General features: G+C 38.0%; 1 protein-coding gene across 10 annotated transcripts in view; it reads right to left on the reverse strand.

Moving 5' to 3' along the window:
• Positions 1-1,582: 1,582 nt before the first annotated feature.
• The window catches only part of adgrl3.1 (adhesion G protein-coupled receptor L3.1), a 163,225-nt gene continuing 138,694 nt past the window's right edge, over positions 1,583-26,113 (reverse strand). For 4 of the 10 annotated variants that reach the window (XM_044115192.1, XM_044115193.1, XM_044115191.1 and 1 more), the window contains exons 18-26: positions 22,149-22,215; positions 20,990-21,081; positions 15,384-15,552; positions 13,175-13,354; positions 11,598-11,691; positions 7,979-8,107; positions 5,870-5,887; positions 5,056-5,358; positions 1,583-4,079 (exon numbers count right to left, since the gene is read on the reverse strand). In XM_044115192.1, the coding sequence (XP_043971127.1) occupies positions 3,439-4,079; positions 5,056-5,358; positions 5,870-5,887; positions 7,979-8,107; positions 11,598-11,691; positions 13,175-13,354; positions 15,384-15,552; positions 20,990-21,081; positions 22,149-22,215 (1,693 nt within the window). In that variant the 3' untranslated portion in view covers positions 1,583-3,438. The remainder of the gene's footprint in view (positions 4,080-5,055; positions 5,359-5,869; positions 5,888-7,978; positions 8,108-11,597; positions 11,692-13,174; positions 13,355-15,383; positions 15,553-20,989; positions 21,082-22,148; positions 22,216-26,113) is intronic. The other 6 variants (XM_044115199.1, XM_044115198.1, XM_044115194.1 and 3 more) reach the window with 5 other exon arrangements.

A 26,113-nucleotide genomic window follows, 5' to 3' on the forward strand; every position in this document is an offset into this window, starting at 1 on the left:
AAGGCCTCTCAACAAAGAAGGAGCTATTACTCCAAATGCAAAATATGTCTTGTGATACAAGAGGGACTGGTGTTTTTTGCAATCATAGCTGCCAAACAATGACTTGTTTATAGTAGTCATGTAAAGTAAAAACATGAAGTAATACAGCAGCTTAATGAAAGCCAGGTGTAAATTAAATAAAGCTTACATACATACATACATTTCTGACACATTATTTCTCCAATTACAGTGGAATTTAGCAAATAGAGATAAATGTGACAGTTCTACCTGTTCTAGTGCAGGAGATGTTTGGTCTGATGTAATCTCAGACACTGAGAACAAAAGTGTGTGTTTCTTCTTCTTTTTCCTTTGATGTATGTGAACTTCTGATTTCAACTGTATGTGTGACCAAGTGTGAGAGACATCTTTCCTCCAAAATTCCTGATATGCAGAAAAACCAATGAGGTAAATGAAAAAATGGTTTCTGTGTAAGAGGGATTATGACTCAGTCAGAGTCTTAGTATCAAGGGAGAAAGATAGTGAAAGCTGTGGGATTAGAAACCAACACTGTTCAAGAGGTTACAACAAATTGCTGTAGAATTAGTCAGCAGGCAGACCATCAAGGTGACCAGAAGTTTTTTGGTTTAGTTTTCTTTTTTTGTCTGCATAGAGTTTCTTACAGCAAATGAGACAGTTTTTTAAAATTAGTTTTTGCTTTATTAAATTAAATCATAAATGACAACTGTCCAGTGGTGTGTACCGACAGGTAGGTTACCATCTGTAGACAATCAGTATACGACTAAAAATGGCTCTGGAGTTTGAATGTCACCAGACATTGTCTTAGAAAAAAATAGTTTTGAGAGATTTCTGTAATGCAGTAAAGCCTTGTGAGTATTATTTGTAGAGAAATCATATTTTTTCAGGTGCTTTCATTCACTGCCACCATGCAAATATGAAGCAGGTTGGTGTGAAAGTAATTGGAGGGGAAATGGAAACCATGATGCATCTGACAGCCATGCTGATCAGAATCAGAGACCTGAATCTGTGGCAGACTATCTCTCCACAGAGTTCTTATAAATATCTGGGCATTTCTTTAAAGTTTCCAAGCTAAATATTTCATAACTTCCACATCACATAAATTGCTCCCATAAAAATAATGTCTTCAAGAACTTACATTGAAGCAGGAAGCCTCTACTTTTGTCCTGGGTGGCCATCATGTGTCATGCACTAAGTTCAACTACTTTTATTAATTTATTTTGTCATATGTAAATCATTTATAAATAGATGTTATACAATGCAAATCTGCTGCATGCATATATACCTCTAGGACTACAACATGCTTCTAGAATAAGTTCCTTAATCTCATTATGTCTTGCCATGAGGAACGCTCATTTAAGGCACTCTAAAGATTTTGAATTATATAGGCTGTTTATATAAGCTACAAGCTGGAAGAGGGTAGCAATATATTTTAAAAGCACATTGCAAAATACTTACAGCTTTGACTCATGATGGTCATGAAAAAAACACTGATGGGTTTCTTTAATATTTGAAAATAAGTCCTAAATAAACGAAAGCCATAAAAGGACCCAAGACACAGAGAAACTCAAAGCTATGTCAGTAATTTATTTGTTGGCAAACAACTTTCACTGTTACAACAAATATTAGTTATGAGATCATTCAACTTGGAACCCATACAAAAAGAATAAATAATTATCAGTAATATTGTAATAATAATCATGATCGTAATAACTTAAAAAGAAACAAACAAACAAATAAACAAACAAACCCAGTGCCGCATTAAATCCGTTCTTCCCTGAAGCCAGCCTCCTTCCCTCTGAGCTTGTTTGGCCTTCTTTAAACCAATAAACAGATAAATAAATAATTTCTCTTCTGGGGCAGAAATGAAAGGGGTTTGTGGGATACATGTGCAAGCTACACTTCATACACATATGATTTCCCCTCCCCATTTTAATTAGTAAACATCGGCTTTCTGGGATTTTGGAAGGAGCTGTCGCGTGCATGTTCCAGTTGGAATCGTGGCACCTCACCTGCTTTTATCACAGCTCAGCCAACGACGGCTTTTATCTATTTTAAACAGGGCAACAATGTATGTCAGTTAAAAAACTTGGCAATAGAAATGACATATTTCATAAAGCATCCTAATGTTACTATCGCACTCTGTTAGGTCCATCTTTATACTTCTAACCCAAGCTCCTCCACCAGCAACGCAGTTCCCCAAAAGGTACCTACTCCTTTATTACTTCATTGTCTCCATCCAGTTTTACGTCTACACAGTGGTAAAGCATACAGTAAAAACTGATTTGCAAAATGTGACAGTGCCGTTGCTATAAAAAAAACAAAAAACAGAATGTCGTGTGCGTAGGGTAAATGCATATTAATTGAGGAGTGCTTTGTCGTATTTACGAAAGAATGACACGAAAAGATTGTTCCTTGCTCCTTCTGAGGTCAGTCCGTGACCAGAATATATTTCATTGTGACACTTAGGAACAGTCCCAGAGACACAAAGTTTGCAACGTAAAATCCAAAAATAAAAGACTTGCAACATTTGTATCTTTTATTTTATTCTGTACAATACATAAACAGCTTCTGGTTTCTCACAATCCTTCTGATGATGAAAAACCTTTACAGAAGAGCGAAGAATCGATGAAACCTTATGCCCCGTCCCCCCCTTGTTCATTCATTTGTAATATTATATTCCGTCTTTGTTTTCTGTAGCCACTACAGTTGCAGGAATGTTACACCAGCCCATACACAACTCCAGTTTTAGCAGATTTGAACAGGAAGAAAGTTTGGAATATCGTTGTGATATGGGTGCAGTTGAACTGCCAGAATGATATGGGTTTTGTCGTGGACGATCATTAGTGAGGGCATATATAATACATCCTTCACTCGACTGGCAGGATTGTGACGCCTCTTTGGGGAAAGTTTTTCAGTGAAGGTCCTGCTCTACCCTCTTGGAATAAGAGTTTTGACAGAGAGACAGACACACAGACAGACACGCAGCTCCAATAACCAGGGCTTGTGCCAACGTAGAGGTGTCAGTGGAAACTATTTGCTAGGATCTGCTAGAGGTCCAGACCGGGGGGATCTTGCAGGGCTACAATCAGTCCAAGTTTCCAAATTAAAGTCACAGATACATAATTGCAGAACCCCTCCCTGTTCTGAGTTGAACTTTCCATTCCTGCTTGATGCTTGCAGATTGTCTTTGGGACTCACCCTTTTCAGTTCGCACCATTTATGACAAAACGTTTTCTGATTTGACCAGTTGTTTTGACCAGTGATTTCTCAGCCATATTGTCAGAAACAATTGTTGTGTCACACAGTGTATGAATCCAGGGTTAGGTCAGCTCTGTCTGTCTGTCAGCAACACAGAATGATATCACTTGAACTTTGAAAGAGTCAAACTGGGTTCAGGAGGGATAAAGGACTCAGCTGGCTCTATAGACTGGTGACCAGATGAGAAGGGTCCACTGGTGGCTCCTCTGGAGATGAATCAGACTCCTCCTTGCTCCCAGACACCATATATCCATCGCTTCCCCCGCGGCCCATGTGGTAGTAGTTCTGCAGCTCGTGAAGGTGGTTCCTGGAGCCTAAGTTGGGCATGCTCTTATAGTATACATCATCCAGCTCTGGAGCCGTGGCACTCTTACAGGGCTGGAGCTCCCCAGAGCTGTCCTCCTCTCCATCCGTCAGCCCGTTCATCTGCCCGTCGGGGAGGTCTGTCAAAACCGGCATGCTCGTGTAGAGCGAGTCTCTGTGGTTCGGCGAATGCGTGTGCTCGTCGGTGTGCTCATTGGTCAGCAGGGGGAAGAAGCTCTCACTGGGCTCCTGGGCAATGCGCCGCTGCCGGGAGAAGCTGTGAGGAGGAGGTGGAGGAGGCGGGTGGCTGTCCGGTGGCGGGGGCCGTGGCGGCAGGAGGGGTGCGTTGGACTCCTCTCGGATTATCTCCAAACCCAGGTTCTCCTCATGGGGGAAGGCGGCGGGGTTGTCCAGCACTATAGGACTGTTGTCCTCTTTACTGCTGCCCACACAGCCACTCACTCCACTGCTGGAGCTGCTGCTTCCCCCAGCCATGCTCCCTGAAAGAACAGGATAAAAATTAACTTTTAAAATCTACTAAAAGTCAACCTATTATAGAAAGATATAATGGAATTACAGAAACAATTCATGCTGCTGGCATTGTTATGATTTTAGCTCTACGCTGTTAAGAGAGGGTTCTATAATTTTCATTTTGAAATAAATATCTTTTTGACTTACAACTAACATACGTATCTTAATTGGAAATGTATGTACATTGCTACATATTCCTGCAATGTAATCTCCTCCTCTGATTACACAGAGCTGGTTTTCAGTGAAACCACAGCATTTAAATTAAATAAAGCAAATAAATTAATAAAAAATCTTACATTGAGATTTCCAGATATGTTTTTAGACCGTGCACCTAATACATAATCTAGGTGCATGTACACCTAGATTATGTATGAGGTGGACCTAAGATGGTGCATGTCCACCTAAAGTTTTCATATTAGGTGGACATGCACTTAATATGAAAACTTCAGACTCCTCCATGAATTCTAAGTGAGAGAAGTTTCAAAGTCGCAGGGTGTTCAAATACTTATTTTCCTCACTGTAACTATTTAGCAATTATTTCAGTTGCTAGGTACACCAGATCAAAGTTAATGCTTGACGTGTTGTTTAGAGCTGAAGGTTGCTTAGAGCTGTGCAATGTTAGGATATACTACCCCTTCAGATATTGAAAGACAGTTAAAAAATAATCTTACCAATAAATAAAGGAGATTAATACATGGTGAAGACAGAGAAACTGAAGCTGCTCCGAACTACAGCTAATTTTGAAATATTTCATCTATTACATAGTATTTCCTTTTTCCATAAGCCTGTAACTGAGTGGGATTTCTAGTTTTGCTTTAAACATTTGTGTTTTTGCATAGTGCTGGACAGGAGAAAGATTGTATAAATGTTGTGTTGCTGGTTTCAGAAGCTCATAGACTCTGAGGAGAGTAAAACCTAAATGGAAAAAAATGAAACCACAGTTACCTCCGTTGGCCATATTGCTGTTGACCAGCTTGTTCATCAGGTTGTGACTGCGCTCAGTGGTGGCTCTCTCATGGTTGTTGAGATAAGGGGGAATGTAGTTGGATGTCAGCTCCTTGAGGATCTTCTTCTCCAGGGTTGTCTCCTTGTGGTTGCTGTGGGTGCTGTACCCGCCGCTTCGATCCAGGATCTGAACGCAGTCGCTCAAGTACTCGCTGCTGGCCATGCTGAAGTTGTTGGGATGGTTACCATTAAGAGGGAGCGTATCCATGACACTTGCGTCTCTGGCATTGTTCAGGATGCCCTCTGAGGAGCAAAGAATGAAAAAAAAAGATGTGTTTGAATTCATAAATAAACTGACAAAAGAACCCCGATCGCTTGAATGCTTCAAATATTCATGTATTCATGTCTGAGAAGCTTCACAAATAATTTTAGCAGTTGAAGTGAGCTCTTCATGTAAAAGAAATTTAAAAAGCTAGAGATTTACTGCAATATCCAAAAATGTTTTCATGTATATTTAATAAAAAAAATGTTCAATATATTTCAAATGTAATGCATCTCAGTTACAATGCTGAAATAAATGTATGCATTAAATGCATATTTTAAACAAATTGTATTTTCAAAGATAAATAGACTTCCTTTTGATTTCTATGAAAAGGATCCAAATGATCTATGCGTATGAAATAATGTAATGAGTGTTTTGGAAAAACATTGTGTAGAATTATGTACATAATGTTTCCTTAAGACAGCTCTAAAAGCATCAAAAGGGAATAAACAAAGATACTGCATAAGAGTTCAGTAGTAGTTCCTAACGTACTTGTGTCTCGGTAAGGTGCTAACGGACAGCATGAGGGGAAAGAGAGAAAAGAAACAAATGTGTGAGTCAATTTAACAAGAGCAGTAGTTCACAGTGAGATGTTTGTTAATTCTGTAGTATTCCCTAATATTTGACTGGCTGCTTTCACAAAGGTTAACCTTTGTTCACAAAGATAAAAACATTAAAATAATTTTTTTTTAAAACATCACAAAAATTACAATTAAAACTGCAACAATTGCATAAATGTACATGAGCCTGACATAAAGCATGCAAAGCAACATTCAAAGCAAAAGGCTGCAATAACAAAACATGCACACAAAATCGGGGATAAATCAGGATATATAAAGTTCTTTTTTTTTTTTTTATCTTGCATTAAGTTATAATTGAGTTCTGTGTCTCTTATCTGCAGAGGATAAAGGTCAGAGTCATCTTAGTTTCGAGCCTCAGAGTTAAAGCTAATTGCTTATTAAAGCAGAGCCAATTCAAGAGTGAATATATTACTATCCAGAACACCCAGAACTCATCCTATGGTTTTGAGACACATTTTTACTCATTACGTTTGTATGAGAGGTGTTGATGTTGCTACTATTGTTTTAACCAAAGTACATCTTTCTTGCATTTTTTAGGCTCCTAAAAGTTCCAACTGTCTGAACCCAAAACCACAACAGCAGAACAATTACAAAACACTAAATTACAGCAGGAAGTGCTACTTGCTGGCAAACGTGCACTGTCAGACGTTGTTTGGTCTCTGACTACATTAAAAAGCTATGTAAATCAATCTGGCTCTATGTGACAGTAATTACCATGTAAAACTAATTTCCGCGACTGTCACCAGAGGTGGCAGCAACAGCCTTAATGCATTCTGCCAGAGCTGCCAATGCGTCTTTCACATCACTGCGGGGGAATTTTGGCCAACTCTTCTTTATTGTCAGGAAGAATCGTTTTCATTTGGCCACATTGGAGAAATTTAAAACATGGGTGATAGAGATCATGTCACTCAGATTAAAAATATAAAGAAAACTTTATGTTTCAAGATGCTGACGATCTGAACTAGTATCTTTCTTTATGATGAATGAAAGGCCTGCTGTGCCTAATATTATGTTCTGTTATTGCAGGAACTCTTGGATGAGTCGTTGATACGCTCTTGAAGTAAGTTTGGTCGACCGGCCACTCAGTGAAGAGTTTTCCACACTTGTGCTTTTTTCAATAGAAAAATATGGCTGTTGCTATGGTTCACTGGAGTGCTAAAGACTTAGAAATGTCTTTGCAATCCGTTCCAAACTTGAAGGACATTTATGATGTTTGTTTTTTTATTAAGCGCCTAAATTATTTTTTTGTATTTTTTTTATGTTAATTTTATTTTGTATGTCTACTACTTTGAACATCATTTTAAACATGCAGCTCGGACAAAAACTATCTCATAATTTGTGGTGTTGTGGTCTTAGCCTCCTTCATGTTCTCAGATAGTTTTTATTTGTGTGAAAAAAATCATTTAACGAGGGAGGAAATTGCCTTTTCACAAAATAGCCAGATTGATTTAGATAACTCTTTCCACATGAAAAAATTGATCATCTTTTGGAAACTGCTTTCTGTTTTTCTTTGTTATTTTTGTCCTATATTAAAATATATTTGAAGATCTGAAACATTTAGATGCAACAGAAAAGTATGTCACAGGCAAACCTTTCTAACAGTACTGTAGTTTGGCTGAGAAAAAGAAAATGATAAACAACCGTCTCACACAAAAGCAAAGAATTCAGAAAATCTTGCGTTATTTTACTTGGGGAGGATTTGCACTTGGACATCCTCATTTACAGCCAACTGGACGCAATTTCAATTATTCTACTTCACACAACCAATCTTGGTGTCCCTCTTTAAGACCTTAAGCAGCTTCTACAAGATAATGTCAGCCTGCAACTACATTGGTGAAGTCACACAGTCACAATTACACAATATACATGCAAGTTATAGTGACATTCTTCAGCTCACATTAGAACCATAAGTCAAGTACTTAAACGCTTTAAAAAAAATAGCCATGCAAAAAAAAAAAAATAAAAAGGTATAAAAAAACTTTTAAAAGTTGAACATTCATAATAGGAACATTAGGCACACCTTGGGTGTTGTACATGCCCACGGCTGGGTTGTTATAGACTGCCGAGTCCCCCAGGAGAGTGTTATAAGGATTGTTAGTACCATGGGGACGAAGGAGAGCATTAGTTATAAGATGATTAGCCATGGCTCCTGGTACAGGCAGATAGAGAAAGAGAGAGGAAGAGCAACAGCCAAGGCAAGAGAAAAAGGAGGAGAGAAGAAAAGCAACAGCCAAGTCAAGAGAGAAAAAAAAGAGAGAAAAGCAGTCGAGTAAAAAAAACGAAGCAGAGCGGAAGACAGAGGTTAAAGGACAGAGCGTGTAGCCGTTGCAGAGTGGAAGTGAGTAAGAAGAGGAGAAGAGAAAAAGGAAGGGAGAGTGAGATGGAGAGCGAGTGTGTGTTTGGAAGAAAGAGGGAGAGAAGAGGACACGTGAATCAAACAAGCAAACACTGTTTAGAGAGAAAGCTGAGAAAAAGCTTGACAAGTCATTCTTGCAGCCGATGCGTACAGGCTGAGTGAGGAGAGAGACAGAGAGCCAACGAGAGCGTGGCGGAGCTAGGAGCAGGCTGTGCTGCAGTTCAACACGCTTCAGCAGAGACGCATAAATACAAGATAGCTAATGGACAAAAGGGTCACAAAAAATTTGCTGTTTTTTTTCCTCTGCTGCAAGACAAATCATGTATACATTAAGAAACTACATTTATAAAAAATAACATGGAATACAAATGATCTTGACAGGCCGCATCAATTTCTTTTTCTACTGAACAACAACTGGCTCGGAAGCTCAACTCGTAAGTGAGTATTTGTCTTACGGATAACAGAGACACCAAAACATCTAAATGATTTTTATAAAAATCTCTGGCATGATAGAACAATATTTATCTCACCAGTGTTTGTATTAGAGAGTGCTGTGGTTGTTAGGATTTAATCTGCTGCAAACATCCCAGAGATTTTAATATTCTTGTTCCACAGTTTGTGTTTCTTAAGATCTCTGACTGCTGAAGGTGGAGGTTGGTTGGGTTTTTGCTGTAACTCAATACAAGATCAAAGAAATTTAAACTTTTTTATCTTAAGTATAGCTTACCATGCCATAGCTAACTTTAACCCATAGGGCTACTCTGCTTTGATCAATATTTCATTGGAAATAACATTTCTTTGGCATGGTAGAGCATTAAAAACCCTCTTTTACCTAACTTTTTTCAAACAGCTTATTTTGTCAACATAATACAAAAATATTTTTACCCCTATGATAATTTAGAATCTTTGTGTGAAATGGTAATGAGTAAATCCTGATCTAAAACCAGAGAAAAAAGTAAAAACAATGGTTAAAGTAGGGATGTCCCAATGGAAAATTTCCTGCTTCAATATTTCAATAAAACTAAAGCTAAAAGTAAAGTAAGATGACCAACAACATTCAAGAAGTTCAACTCTCTGTGTCAAAAAGGACATCAAATCCTACTGACATGTAGTTTTTTTTTTGTTTTTTTTTTGTACTGGGGAATCAAAATTATCCTGGCCTGGAAATGACAGAAAGGCACAAAGGAGTGCAGCGAAGTTTTTATTTTACTTTATAACACCTTAAATATCTGTCTGTTGTGGAACATGCTGGATTTCCTAGTCTGAAAAATCTTGATTCAGACTTTTTAAGACAGTTTACAGGAGAGACTTTGAGTGACTTAAACAACACAGGCGGGATAAAAACAGAACTTTTTCCTTTCTGCTGTCTCTATACAAATAATATATGTGGCGTGCGGCCGCACATTATACGTCAATTTACAAGATACTTCGGTGATGCAATTGTCTTTGCTTGGATTTATTCTGTCTTGATCAGCAACCGCTGTCATTACTCAAACATATTTGACTGGAAAAATTTGCACATCTCCAGGGAATAATTATGCTGTTAATAAGAACTACTTCTTTCTTTTGGTAGTACTGTTGTCTGAATGTTATCAAATAAAGCGAGTATCCAAATTTAACAACCAAGCGAGTTCTCGCATCAGGGAGCCGCAAATTTCGACGAACTTAAATAATTGAATGTGATTCCACCTTCGCTCATTGTGTCACCCTTTCTAGTCATCTGGAAATGTTCTGGCTGAGCAGCTCCGTCCACCACACTTTAAAAGAGTGAGAGCAGAAAGGAGGTCTGAGTTTCCCAAGCCCAGCCTCACTAAGTGCGTGATAATTCAAGTGCTGACATGCACCGTGCCTGCTTTAGTATCCATCTGTCATGCTAACAGCTTATTAGTGGCCTGAAGAAAGCGAGGGCCACCCCTCAACTTGGAGACTAACAAATGGCAGAGTGTGTTTCCAGTGAGTGTGTGCGTGTCAGACTGTCTGGCCATTTAGGTGTCTATGGCCTCATTACACTAGCCCTAAGCCGGTTGTGCTTATGGATTTTGCTACTATGGTCCATAATAGTGTCCTGGTCTGGAGCGAAGGAAACAGACAGCTCTGAGAATGTCAGTGATACTTTCAACTGCATGAGCTAAACCTTTGTTGAAAAGCTTTCTAATTATACTACTCCTAATTGAATACAATCAGCTTATCTAAATAACTAGATTTACCTAAGTGTGCTGTAATTATTCATTTGCATATTGCTGTGTAAACTACATAATAATGTCTTTAAACGCTGAACGTTTCACAGACCAACACAGAGTAATGTAAATACATTTTTCTTTTACATATGAAACTTTCTTGGAAATAAAAATGTTAAAAATGGAGTCAAACTTTTGTTTTCCATCCTTCTTACTCCAATACCCTCAAATAAAATCTAATGCAAGGGTTTATCCACAGAAGTCACCTAATCAATGGAAATAAACTGCATGGCATACCTGCAACCCTACCAATACATGAACATAACTTCAATTAGATTAGCATAAATATGCATTAGAACAAAAAATCCAGATCCTAAATGCAAATTAGAATTTGTGGCAAGATGTGAGATTCGATGTTCAGGACACTCTTAGTGCAATCTGAGGTGACAAATACACAGGGAGAAGGTAGAGAAACACCCAGACAGACTTGCAGCTATAATTACACTCCTTCAAAGTGTTGGCTCAGAGGAGATGAAAACAAATAAATGCTCCTTTTGTGAGTTTTTATTTGTTACCTACCCTTTTCCTCCCCCCAATTTTTTTCCCTGTACTTCACAATTATACATTACTTTGTGTTGGTCTATCACATTAATTCAGAAATTAGACTTCTGTAGGGCACTGTACTTTTAGTTATCAAGAAACAAGTATTAGCAATAGAGTTCCACCATGCTAAGAAATACACACAAACTTTTCTTTTTCAATATTGCTTTACCACACATCTTCATTTTCGATACAGATACCCCTCCTGCAGTACTAGCTTGCCACTCTAAAGGGTTGCAAATTGGCTGGTGTTCTATTTTTGACGGGAGGCTGTCTCTCTTTCTTTTCTTCCTGCAAATCACCCACAGAAGCTGCATTAAAAACAGGAAGTGATATTTACACCTTATTCTCTTCATCATCTTTGCTTCAAGGATACAATAATCAAAAGTTTGGACTCCCACCACTTTGCTAAATGACAGCATATCCAGCCTCTAACCCCCCTGCTATTAGTAAAGTAGATGTAGTGACAGTGATGTGGAAGCAAATGATAGGTATCCCGTGGTTACCTCTGTTGAGCGTGGCGGAGCTGTTGATGTCTCCAGTGATGAAGGAGGACTCCTGTTTCCTCACAGTGTCGTTCCACATCCGCCTGATGCGACTCTACACGTGGGAGAAATGAAGGGAGAGAGAAGGTGTTGGGGAACAGGAGTGAGGGTGGTGGGGCACGGGGCAAAGGCAAGAATGAAAAAGCAAAAAGCAATTGTGACAGAGGGAGGGAGCGAGTGAGGGGGACAGGGCCGAGTGAAGGGAGGAAAGAAAGGATGACAGAAAGGGGAAGAAATTGGGTGAGAAAAGTGGAATATGATGTGCAAAACAAGGGCAGGAGAGGCAGTAAAAAAAAAAAGAAGCAAGAACCAACAAGAAAGGGACAAAAAGTCATGCATCAGTCTTGTTTTCACTTTGTAAACCTGAATGTCAGCAACAATGTCCATGTTGGGCGGGGTTTGGGCTATCTCACTTTCATGCTAAAAGAAAATTTGTTTGGCAAAACTATTCACAAATCTTGTAAGGTCTCCTGACTCCTGATTTACCACAGCAAATTGCACAAGAACCCAAAGTAGTGCATAATTGGAACAGTGGAAGGAAAATGGTAAGTAAAAAAAGAAAATTTAGAAACAGCAAAAGTATAGTGAACATTTGAATTTAGGTCCTTGTTGTCCGATAGCTCAAGATAAAAATTCACTGCAACTAATTGTCTTCCTAAATTGCCTAATAAGATCCACATGTGTGTTCAGTAACCTCTGCATAAATCCTGTGAAGGCCTTAAAAGCTTTTCTTGCAACATCAGTGAGCAAACAGAATAATGAAGACCAAGGAACACAACATTCAAGCCAAACATAACACTGTGGATTTAAAGCAGGCCAGGTTATAAAACAACATCTCAAGTTTTGGCTATCTCAGAGGACAATTTAATCCATCATCAATAAAAGCATGTGGCACAAATTCACATATAGTACAAAGACATGGCTGTCCACCTAAACTGCCAGGTTCCACAAGGAAAACATAAATCAGAGAAGCAGCAAAGAGACCCATGTTACGTCTGTAGGACCTGCTCAGATCCACAGTTCAGGAGGGAAAAACTGCTGCCAGTATTTTTCTCCATACACGTAACAAATCTGGCCTCAATTGAAAAGTGGCAAGAACACATTGGAAGAACATTATAAGAACAAATAAAACCCTGAACACAACATTCCGATCAAGACATCATGGTGGTGGCAGCACCATGTGATGGGGATACTGATGGGAAGTGGTGCTAAATCAAGGTATTCCTGGAGGCAAAGCTGTCGGTCGCCACATATAAAAACCAGTTTTCAGTTCTGGTAGAGCCAGATATCTGGTTGCAGTAAGTGTTAACTTTGGGGAGAAAGAATATAAAATCTTCCACTTTGCAATTCTCCACTCTTTTGTCCTAGTCTGTCAAATAAAATAGCATTAAAATAAATCGAAGTTTGTGTTTGAAATGCCATGAAATGTGAGAAAGTTTATCAATAGTTTTGTAGAGCCCTGTGCAGTGAAATTTTTTTGACAATTTGAAAGTGAAAAATGATAGACCCAAACCCCTCATGGCGCACTCCCGCCTCACCTGCGAGTCTGCTGTGCTGTAGCGTCCAGGTGTGCAGGCAGGTAAGCTCACCTGTGAGCCTGTAGAGTAGCGGCCCGGGGTCCGTGAGGTGGTGGTCTTACTGGAGGAGGAGATGGACGTCTCCACACTCTTGCCGCTGCAGCAGTGAGTACGCAGACATTTGCCATACTCTTTGCGCACCTAAGCATAAATGAATTGGGAATTCAGTAAAGTGAAAAAAACCCCAACATTAAACTGACTGAAGTATGCTACCTCACCCTTAATTATATTGAGGAACATTTTTCTCTTCTGACAACTTAGAGCAAAATAAACACTTCTTTTACTCATATTCCCTGAGTAAACATTCAACCCATAAAAAGCTGACATTAAAAGATTAAATTCATAAACTTTTCTCTGCTAACACTAACCCTAAAAAAGCCACATATCCAACCGAAAAGGAAACTTTCCTTGGAGAGCTGCTTGATGCATTTGTACACACAGAGCATCTGCACTTAGATCCCAATCAAGTTAGAACAAATAAAGCCGTAATTGATTTTTAACAAGCTTGTTGGACTGGCAGACGTGTCTTGCCACATGCTCTGTTTGAACAGCTGCGTGCCGAGTTGCTCCATGCATCTTGGGAGAAACTGAGCTGGGCTGGGGCCAAAGAAAACCTCAGCACAGCTCTGAGGACATTCTCTCTGGATAGCTGATCCCATATCCCATGTACATCTGGATATGGGATCCACATGTACATGTGGATATATATGCATAAGCACAACTATATAGGGTATGTACATGAAAATTTGATGTCATGATGTCTTAGCTCTGTCTAGAAGTTGCATGTAACTTAAACAAAACTGCTAACAACTTTCAACAGTCCTTCAGGTCATTCAAACTGAAAGTATAAAGGAGGTTAGCTTTTGAAGATAAAAGGAGAGATAGAAGTTAATTTGAGCAAAGCAAAATCAGTGTGCAAGTGTAACAACTGCTGCTGTTCAGACATCACAGCATTATCAAAAAAAAAGAATACAAAAATAATAATTATATATATATATAAATATAAATTCAGTTGCAACTTTGAAAGTTTATGAAAAAACTAATTTGCTCTTTGCGTTAAGCTGCTGCTGCAAATGTTTCCTACATTTCCAGGTTAGGGAACATGGAAACATTTCTCCATAGAGCAGGAGAAATGCTGACCGGTGATCCAGGAGTAGTTTAGGGGTGTGTTTTCCAAGCGCCATGTCAAACGGTAAAAGTGATGAAGTTGCTCAGGGATCAACACTGAATCTTTGGGTACGGATCCATTCTAAATCTTTTTTTCTAAGTTACTTTGTAATAAAATAGATTCATTTCTCAATAAGAGTCTTCGCAAAAACGTGCTTCTCTGTTTTGCGAAGCACTGTCCAGTTGCTTTTAAGGTCCAAGTCAGCGACAGGGCTCTCCAGTGCTGGTGTCCTGCCAATTTTACATGTTTTCTCATTTTAAAGGATAGCATGTAATGAAAACTTAATTCAACTTGTAAAACAGAAAAACAGAATTTTCAATGAATGGCATTTGGCTCACCTTGAAATGAGATTGCCATGAAAACATAAAAATAATCAAACTACCAAACCTTGACTGGAATATTTGATACAATTTACAAATTCTTGAAAACTTCAGACCTTTAATCTATTTACAAAAACAAAATTAAATTGGACATGTTTTGCTCTGGACCCAGAGCAAAACATGCTCTGGGTCTCTTTGCTCTGGACCCAGTTTTGTACAGTCATATTCAATAAATTCAAATCTGCGAGGTCAGTTTGTCAAATTAAAAGGTACCTTATGAAAATAACATTTCACTTTTCAATAAGCCCACATTTTTTTTAGTAAATATATTTTTTAATGGACTGATGTGAAATTTAAATTTTAAATGTCATGGTTTCATTACCTGCAAGAGGAAAATAATCATAATTTACAGAAACAAAACTTTCAAGCATCCATCTGTGTGTAATTAATCTATATAATGTGTTACAAATAGTGATAAAGTTCCTTGAATAGGTCTACATTTGGTCTTATTGCTATTTGCAATAGAACATCTACACAGAAACATCTAACAGAACATTCTCACTACGCTGAAGCAGTAAAGTCTGTAAAAAAAAAAAGTTTCTCAATGTAAAAGCTTTTGGCCACGACTGTACTATATGTTCATTTATGTCAAACATTCTCCTCTCCTCTCCTGCCGACTCACCTTTTTCTGAAGGATGCAGTGGAAGATGAAGATGAACATGCCCTGCAGGGAGTTAAAAATGGTAAAAAGGTAGGCCATGATCACGGTGCTCTCGTTGATGTACATAAGGCCGAACGCCCAGGTTAGTCCCAACAGACACAGCAGGGCGATGGCGCCGATCACCCAGGACCTGCACAGGAAAGGGAAGTAATTGAAAATGAGCAATACTCCATCAGCTGCATTGTGTTCCTCATGATTAAGATTCAGACTTGCAAAACTTTGCCTGCTCTCTGCATCAGAAAAACCAGTCAGCTGAGGCTGATGCATGTGGGATCAGGAGAGAGGGGGTCAGAGTGGGGTCACAGAGAGCCGTGACACTGTGGGAGAGGGATGGAGGAACAGTGGGAGTTTAACTTAAAAGAGTTATACCCTCACAAGTCAGAGTGGATTTCTTCGTTTAGATATCATCTCAGGAGAGGGAAGGAGGGTAAAAAGGCAGATTACATCAACTGCTGCTGTCAAAAACACTAAGTATTTTACGCTGTACTTTCAGCGAGTTGCAGCCAAACTTCATCAGTCTGAACACATGTCAGAAGGTTAAAGAATACTATTTTTAATGGGGTCCAGAACTCTAACTATTCGATGTAGTTCACTTTCAAAAGAAGAGCTTTCAAGGCTGTAAACTTTTATTTTAAATAAAGGCTACAAACGAATGAGTCATAGGCCAAATGTCATAGAAATGCGGTCATGCTGAGGCACAGCCAGGCAGGTGCTTGCATAAGTGTGTGTCTGTGTGAATGTGATTGGCTTCACGGGGCAGTAAGTAGAGGGACATTACAGCCATTACAAATGACATTTCCCTCCAAAGGTCAAACTTTTGGGTCTGCCGCAGCCGAGAAGATGACTGTTAATTTGATTGGCTGACTGGGCAGTGATCACCTCTAATGCGAGGGATAGAAGCAAAGGGAAGCGGTGGGGGTGGAGGTGTGGGGGACAACATGTGAAGGAAGATATTAGAAGAGCTATGAGGAAGGAAGGGAGACAGAGGAGGAGAGTAAGTGAGTGAGACCGAGGTGATTGATTCGATGTTGCCCTCTGTGGCACCATTCAGGCGAGACAGAACCTCCAATAAAGCTCGCCTGATGACCCTCTTCAATAACGGCTGCACTCATCTCTCTCCTTTATCCCACCATTTCACCTCTTCCTCCAAATCCCTCTTGAATTACTGCTTCTCTCTCATATCTGTTGCCCCAAATTCACATATCAACATTGTAACACAGTGCCTTGCAAAAGTATTCACTCCCTTGTGTTTTATTGGGATCTGCTGTAAAATAGAATAAGACAAAGTAGTATATTATGCTTGTGAAGTGGGAGGAAAAAGATAAGATCAACTAATGATGGATGTGAACATAATTTTTTATTTTCTTTGTCGTGCCACAGATTTTCAGTTTGATTTAAGTTGGGATACTTTAATCTATTTATATTGATGTTAACTATTGTATGATATCACTGGCTGCATGTTTAGGGTCATTGTCCTGCTTCAAGATTAACTTCCAACTCAAATTTTTGGAGCCTCTAATAGATTTTATTTCCGGATTTTCCTCTATTTAGTTCCATCCATCTTCCCATCAACAGTAAGCAGCCTCCCTGCTGAAAAAAAATAGTCCTCACAGTTTAATGCTGCCACTACTGTTATTTCACAGTAGGGTGAATGTTTTCGAGCTAATTTGTGTTCCTCTACATACCAGCTTGCATGTCAAACAGTTTCCATTTGGTTTCATGTGATCAGGGGACCTTCTTCTATATTTCCCAAATGGCTTTAGGTAAATCTTAGGAGCATTTGCAGCTTTGAATTATCAATGACTTTCTTACTACCACTTTTCTTTAAATGAAAGGTTTGTGGATTGCAGGGCTGATAGTTTTTTAGTCAACATATTCTCTCAACTGTGTTATGAATAAATGTCAGCTCATGCAGTGTTACACCTATGATAGTTTTTGATGTCTTCTCTGATTTATACTCTTTCCATATTCAGTACTAAACATAATTTTCAAAGCTTGTAATAAAGCTTTACAACCTAATCCTTCTTTAAACATCTAAGTGTAAAACTTGACTGGTTTATTAAGTCCCTTGATATTTATGATGGTATTTGTCAGGCCTGAACTTGCTTTCAAATGGTTATTGCTATTTATTGCAATAACCAAATTGCAATAAATTGTTTATTGCAATTTGACTGTGTTCAATATTAGTATTGCACATAACTGATGGAATTCTTTATAAATATGAATTAATGAAGTAACACTGATTCAGACTCCCTATGCCACTTGTATATGGGTATGCTTGTCTAATTCAACAGAAAACATTCTAGCAGGAAATTCAGATATTCTAGTTCAATTAAGAAAATAAAACAAAGTTATTTTGTTTTCAAACCTGCAGATGTAGCTAAGTGCAACCTTTATAATAAAACAGTTTTGATGAGATGGAGGCAATAATTATTTTCAGTTAGCTAGATTGCTCAGTATCTGGGGCCAATGTTTGCAATACACTCAAAGCAGAATGACATTACCACTGATTAGTGAAGTGTTTCTTTATAACTCACAAGATATATTGTTCTAAAGTTCTTTCTAATATCTTGCAGTCCTCATGGTTGTTCAAGACTGTTCTCTAAGAAACCCTTTGACCCTACAAAGAACAGATGTTTACTGTTGACTTCTGAAAGCTCTTGGTTATACTATTTAGGGATATCCAGGTAAAGGGGGCCGAATACAAATGATTGTAACACCTTTCACATTTTTACTACATGTAATTAAGTCAGAATTGTAGTTCTTTGCACAACTCTGCCAGATTAAATTCCAAGAACAATTACTGAAAAGTACAGTTGTGACAAAATGTGAAAATGTTTGCAAGGCACCATATTTCACCAGATCAAGTCAAATATTTGTATACTAGAACCTAATAAATCATAGGTGGTCAATAAATTAAGTTCATGAGGTATTTTGAGTAGTTTGTTCAAACAAATTAAAACAAAAACAAGCGAACCAAACAAAATGTCTCACTAGAAAGACGTCTTACCAGAATCACTCCACAACAAAGATAACTGAGGGTGGCGTGAGATTAAAGAGACAAAGAAAACAAAGTGAAGAAAATAAATTGAAGGTAAAAGGAAGAAATGAAAAAATTATGATGGTGATTAAAGAGGGATAGTAAATACTGAAATAATATTAAAAAAATTATGACACAATGACGTGAAAGATGATTTCACACAATTTACACAGCTTTCACCATGCAAAGACAGACCATGCTATGGAAAAAAACAATATAAAAGCATAAAATTATAATTTATTTATTTCTTTTCTTAGTCATTCATCACATTACACCTGTATTTTACACAGAGATAAGCAAAAAGTTTTCAATGACTTTTTGTTAAGCATTTAACATAACACAGATTTCATAAAAGAATTAATTGGCAGGGAAAATCAAACGAGAATTTCAGTAAAGACAAGTCATTTAGGGATTTATATCATTATCTGTCCACAGCTCAGGCAGGCGTGTTAGCTTCTAGCTTAAATCCAGGCTGAATTACATTGAAGTTTGAACTTGAAATAAGAAATTACAGAATATCAGGTTGGTTCAGTCTCTGTAGAACAAAACCCTTGATATGCCTTATGCAATTTAAAGGAATATGTTTCATTTAGACTTGGCACATAACGTTGATCTGAGCTGTAGGACAGTTAGCCAGAAGCTATTTAGTATAGGTAATTCTTTTGTGCCACAAAATGTGATAAAGTTGAAGTATTTCAAGAGTTAATCAGTTTTCTTGTATTGGAAATTCTTCAAGAAATGGGAAATTCTTCGGGCAGTTTGGACAATTGAGATCAAATGGATGATCAGTTATCGAGTTACATTTGATGTAGAAATCAAAGACAAGACGTCTGCAGAAGCAACTTATACCAGCTGTAAAACATAGTGGTAAAAGGGTGAGAATTGTGGCTTGTTTTGCAACCACAAGACTTTTATAAATCCCTGCAGCATAAAAGCCTTGTGTCTAATGGGGGTGTACACTCTTTTTAACATGACTGTATATCCTTCCCGGTTCATTTGCAAAATGCACAGTTTACAAGGTTTAACTCCAGTGCACTTTAGTGGACATGTTTGTACTTTTAGCCGATTATAAGTAATCGCTACAATTACTTGTAATCGGCTACAAAATTAACTGAGAGTTAATTTTAACTTTAAGTTAACATAATCTAAATCTTGAGCGATTGCTGCTTAGAGATCTTATCTAGAGTACGTCCTCTAACTTTACTGAATTTCTACAGCTTCGTAGGATTACTGACTACTACTGAAAGTGTTGTGTATTTATGCAGGTGGCAGCACTTGTAACTTCATTAATTAGTCTTCACCTAAGCAACAGACACAGCCTGGTGAGGGTCCTGAGGGTAAACGACACTGTGTTTGTCCTCCACTCAGACAGGTAAGCTGTCAAACATAGCATAACACTCTCCCTGTTAAATATTTGTTAAACACAGCTTAGGTGGCTCTGAGCTTCATTACATCATCGATGTAAAGACAAATTCAAGTAACACTTTGTTTTATGTGAATATTTCTCAGAACAAAAGAACTGTACATGATTTAAAACATCAGTCGGAAGTTAGTGACTGATTTTCAGTTTATTCCAGCCAATACCAAATCCAGCTGACTGCAATTTATCTTTAAGGAATACACAAATAAAGAAAGAATAACTAAGTATTCTAAATACTTTTGTTTCTTCTTTCTGCCAAAAGACTATGAATTATTAATATTGTGAAAAGCAAATGCTTTCTGTGTGTGGGAGAAAGCATTTGCTATAACACTTTAACATTTTCAGAGACAAAAACAGTTGACATATTACTGTCCTACATGAGTGTTTAACACAGTTAACATTAAATGAATAAGAAGTCCGGTTTTAAAAATTTACAATGTTCCTTAACAGACAAATTGAAGTTCTTAACAGTTGTTTTTCTTTTTAGATTTTTAAAAAATCTGTAACTGAAGTAAAGATAGAGAATGGAATCAAACTAATGAGGTTATTCTGCTGGCAGATTATGTTTTTGCTCCTATTTTTTAGTAGAACAAAAAGATACAACTTAATTGATATATACTCTTTTTTTAATGCACTAAAAAGAAAACAGGTGATCAAACTTAAATATTTTGTGCCAAGTGGTCACAAAAAATTAAATTAAGTTTAAGTTAATTTATTAAGTTTATTAAGGTGCCAAGGCAAATGAAGTGACTTAATTCAATTACCAATTAATACATTTTTTGAAGTTGGAGCTCCATTGTCTTTTTTAGTGTGAGCAAGATAACTCAACTGATGTAAACATAATAATTTGCTTACACATTCAGCTGTGCCAAACAAACCATACACCTCCACCCTTTCATTACCCAACCCCAATCTAATTCCAAATGAAACCAAACATTAAAGAGCCATCAAACTTCTTTGTCAAGCAAACAGCCACACCTTAAGTCTATTCCCTAAAATGTCAAACTCTTTTCTCAGCATAATTTATCCAAGCTTGTATAATCAACCCCTGCTTTCAGCATAAGCCCTGCTGTATAGAGACAGACTGGTACAAACAGAAAAACTTACTTGATGTTGTCCAGACACCCGGAGTCTGGCTTGAGGATGGCCGTATGATGGAACATCTTATAAAGGGCGATGCCGAGGAAGATTACATTCAGCTGCAAAACATAGAAATGCAGGCATGCATGTTATATTCTTCGCAGTGATGAGACTAATTAAAAGACGCAATGTCAAAGGAGCAACTTACAACTCCAAAACAGCGCACATCATTTCATTTTCCTTCCAGCTGTAATTGGCTTGGGGAACACAATTTCAGAACACAATCAACCCACCTTTGTGTGCTCAAAATACAGCAACTGGAGCTTGAGGGATAATACAGCAGTCATTACATCTCTTAATGATCACTGTAACAATAGAAGCACAATTCTCGCAGATACTGTGTTTTCGATTGGCCCGCTAATGTGTAGATGGTCTGTTTTAACGATGACTGCCTGGACCGATGTGCCAGGGTCTCAGAGGCTGTCACCAATCAGATCAGGTCATAACAGTGTCGTTTTCACCCGTGCTTTGCTCTTATTGCTGCTCTGACTAGATCGGCGGGAGACTGTCTGACATTTCTAAACTGAGAAAAAATAAATAAATAAAACAGCGACTGGGAAACTGGACATGTATCCCATAGTTTCATTCTGTTTATATCAAATAATGTGTGGGATCACCTCACTCTATTTCTGTCTCTGTTTAGTTATTCAAGTAGAATGTCTCCTCTCATAACAGTTTGCCGACTGCTGAATCTCATGCAGCATTGTTCCTATGAGAGAGCTGGGAACTATCTAGCAGCTCATGTTCAACTGGCATTACAGTCAAACAGCTGGGTCAGGAAGAAAAATATCTCCTAGACGAAAAAGTAAATGCCTAATAACATCTTAACTTTGCAGAGTTATTATCATAATCTGTGTAACGTGCAGTGATTTGTGCTCTGTGTCCCCTCTAGAGATTTCCAGCTTGTAGGAATGTGTGCCTCCGTGAGAGCTAATCCGTGAATAGGAATTATTAAGTTGACACAAAGTTCCCTCCGCTTACTCTAACACTGCTGAGGAGCTCAGGCAAACCTTGTGTTGGATTAACAAACACCTTAATGTAGCCCTTGGCTCCTACATCAGTATGTCACAGCCTCTCTCAAAGTGAACCCAGTGCCATTTAAAGCTTGTATGTTTTTATATCTTACCATGATGATGAGTGTAGCAGGTCCTATGAAGCTCCAAATGAAGTATGTATCCAGGCGGAGCCAGCACCTGGAAGCAGAAACAAAGAGACTTTATGCATGGGAAACATAACAGCAAACAGATGCATAAGCCATAAAAAGAAATGTTGGAAGGTAATAAAATGACAAATAACATTTTAATCAAGTTTGTTTATCAATACAGAGTGACATTTTTTAAAGGCCGAAAAGACATCAAAATGTCTAAACAAAAATGTAGATATATATGGTAGTCAGTGATGTCAGTAACGCGTTAATTTGTAACGCGTTACTGACGTCGGACCACTTTTTTCAGTAACGAGTAATATAACGCGTTGCTATTTCAAATCGAGTAGTCAGACTACAGTTACTTATCAAAATCACTGTGCGTTACTATCTTCTTTTTTTTAATTTACCGTAATCGTATTTCCTCTACTCGTCTTGTCGAGTGACTGACGTCTCTATGCGACAGAAATGTAAACAATGGAGGGAGATGCGCATTTTGTTGGTGGAAAAACTGGAACTATTTTGAGTTTCTGTCGCCAAGTCCGATTATTACAAGCGGCTTTGGGCTTCATTTTTTAAAAGTCGCTTGCAAATTTAATGAGCGGCGGGTTGCGCCTTTTTAGGCTCGTTTTTGAACGTGAAGTTGCTCATTTGGGCTTGGAAATAGGCAGAGACTTATAATAAATCCCAGAATTTGTCCGTCATTAAGGTAGTTTTAGTCAGTCTCTCCCTGTCCATCATTTCCCCGATGATCCGTCCCGCTGTTTCTTTGTTAATGTCAAGTTACTGTATTACCTCTGAATGACGTCGAGCTTCGCGTTGCGCTCCAGAAAACGGCAAACAACGAGACTAATATGAACAGCGCAATAAACGTGAAAACAGCCACGAATGAACGTGTCCGTAGTTGCCAATAATTATAATGGAAACTTAACGCCATTATAATTATTAATATTAAGATAAGTGTCACAAATCTGTGCAGCCATCTGAGTTGTGGAGCTGCAGGAGGAGCTCTGTGCGCTGAGCTTTGAGACCAAACGCAGGGCCGTAACGCAGAACCTGGAGGCTGGGGGGATTTAGGGGGGGGGGGGCTTTAAAATCCTTCTTAGAGTTTTCCAGACAACAGTGGACCACACAAATTACTCACGTTTTTTATTTTTTTGTACAATCTCCTCTTCAGTTCAACCTTATAAGTGGAGACACATTGTTGATGTTACCATTATAAAATAAATTACAATTAAATATTGGCAAAGCTCAATGTGATTTTCACAGGAGGCTGAGCGTTGTTGTTAGCAGCTGCTGAAAGTAACTAAAAAGTTACTTTTAATGTAACTTAGTTACTTTCCAAATCAAGTAGTCAGTAATATAACTAAGTTACTTTTTCAAGGAGTAATCAGTAGTCTGATTAAAGTTACTTTTTCAAAGTAACTATGCCAACACTGAGGTAGTGAAGTGAGTTGTAGACATATAGGAAATGTTCTGTCTAGGCTAACAAGCATAAACCAAATGAGAAAAAAAAAACGGGGTTTGAACTCATGTTCACCAATTATTGTAAACAATTCTGCATGTGCAAAAGTCTGAAAAAAAATACTGTGTTTATTCATGTTTTTTTATTATTCTATATATTTTTTTACAAAGTCATCTGTTTTGTATGTGTCTCTTTGAGTTAAAGTGTCCTTCAGTCACCATTCAGCCTATTTAACCTCAATGTTCAAGGAGGTTGCTATATGCGTGTAGCTATATGCACACTGTACAAATATATAAATGCAGCATAGCTTTGTGTTTACTACTACTTTCTAAATTTTTAGCTCTTGATTAAACAAACACACATTGATGTCATTCCTGCAACTTCCCAAAATCCAAAATTATGTTACTTCATCCATACATTATCAAATGAAGATGATTTTTGGCCTGGACATATTCATTCAGGCATTTCTGATTGAATAATGGACTATGTAGTCTTTAGCAGTTTTTTTATTTTTATGTGGAAAATAAAGTGTCAAGAAAATATATCTGGACTTTAAAAGCTTCCTACATTATTGCTTTGGAGTACCCATAATTACATCATATTATAAGGCAAATTTTAATAGTAGACCCATAATAACTAAAAGCTGTTTTAATAAGTCCATATTATTTAGGGAACAAAACATTCCAAATCATGCTGGTCCTTTGTAAGTTGGTTAGCTTTTTTATTTAGGGTAGGTTGGTTTTCAGACATTTTCTTTCCCCTTTTGTAAATCCAGTTAATTTTTGTGTCCAAAGTTTCAGTCAGTATAAAACAGAACTTACCAAATTTAATAAAGTAATTGAAATCAAGTAATCTGAATAAACATATTGCAAAAAGAAAACAAAAGATTTTGCTATTAAGCCTACAGCCCAAATAAAATGAATTGTAAATTTTAGAGCTTAAATTCTGTTTGTTGTACTAGTGTAAGTAACAAAACAAAATCGACCCCTGTCCCAGATGGCTGCAGACTAGCAAAGAGTTGCTGCCACAATCACAAGAGAGAGAACAGAAGACACAAAGTAGCCATACAGCAGCTGAAATATTGGAGAATAAAAAATGGAAGTGGATGAAAATAAAAGAAGCAAGAGAAGTGTTACAGGTTGGAGGAAAATAGATGGCACACACATCTCAAACATACATCACACACACAGAGGGGGAGACAGCACGGGATGAGTACCTGTGATTTATAAACCTTTACTTCCCCCTCAGGGCTCAGATATATGACAACGCAACATACTGCAGCTGTTAAAATCTGACATAACTCAATTCATTTGAATACTGAGTTACTGATGCGGACCTCACAAGGCTATTTATAGACTCTGGGAATGGCTTTGAAGTTAAAGTGGAGACCAAAGGCATGCAAACGGACACATAATACTTGCACGCAAACACAAAACCTGCGTAAAAATACTGACACACCCTGCAATTTCTGACACTGAGGTTAGCTGCACTGGCAAAAGATATACTGCTGTATGCTAAAGAACATCAATCCAAAAACATTTTCGCTCATAAATCGCAGCAAGCAGGTTGGGGGGGAGAATGTCCCACAGTGCCCTCCACTGAGGTCAGGCCCAGCTGCTTGCAGAGAAAGATGGCGGCAAAATGGCCAACTGATTCATGACCAGCTGCTTTTGAATTATTAATCTTTCAATTTCCAACACATTAGTGAGCCCTCCATTATGGGTCCCTGACTGTGTCACAGAACCCTCCATTAGGGCTCCTTTGCTAAGTTAGAGCCACCGTTCATTATGGGATGTGAACGAGGGAGGGGGAAAAAAAGGGAAAATTTTCAGGAGTGACACAGCAGGAGTGATGTGTGATGTTTTCACATGTTTTGTCTCAGTGTGTTAATGCTAAAAATGATAAGTGGTGTCATTTTCAAAGCTGGAGTGATAAATGAGTGATTAAAGTTGCTGCTTTCAAAGAAAAGCGATTTCCAGTGAAAATAATTCTGTCAGTTACTTTTCAGATAGGCGAGGGCCGATAGGCACAGAGCTATTAAAAAGATATTTGGTTACAGTATTACCAAAAACTACTAAGATCAAACCTTTTACAACATCAGATATTTCTGTGACACTCAGCTTCATTCTTCTAACGTATGATGTGCCATTTATCTTTTCTTCGTTTCTCTTTTCAAACCTGCCGTCTCATGTTTTCCACAATGCTTCGCTACCTAATGGGATGCAGTGAGATTATTCATCCAGAACTTGGCATTCAGACTCTCATGCTTTAATGATCACTCTGCAATGAAATATTGATCTAAGTGGCCTGTGAATTGGTGTAGCTTGATCGTTAAGCACAGCTAAATTCAGCCCCTCCCTAGTCTTTCGCTTTCTATGAGGCGATGCGGTGTCTGAGCCACAGTAGGTCCCAGATGGAACAATAAATGTGAACGTTTGGGCCAGTGAATCTTTTAAAGGTCATATACCTTACAATATTTCAA

Source organism: Gambusia affinis, linkage group LG04 (genome assembly GCF_019740435.1).
Source record: "Gambusia affinis linkage group LG04, SWU_Gaff_1.0, whole genome shotgun sequence".
Classification (NCBI taxonomy): domain Eukaryota; kingdom Metazoa; phylum Chordata; class Actinopteri; order Cyprinodontiformes; family Poeciliidae; genus Gambusia; species Gambusia affinis.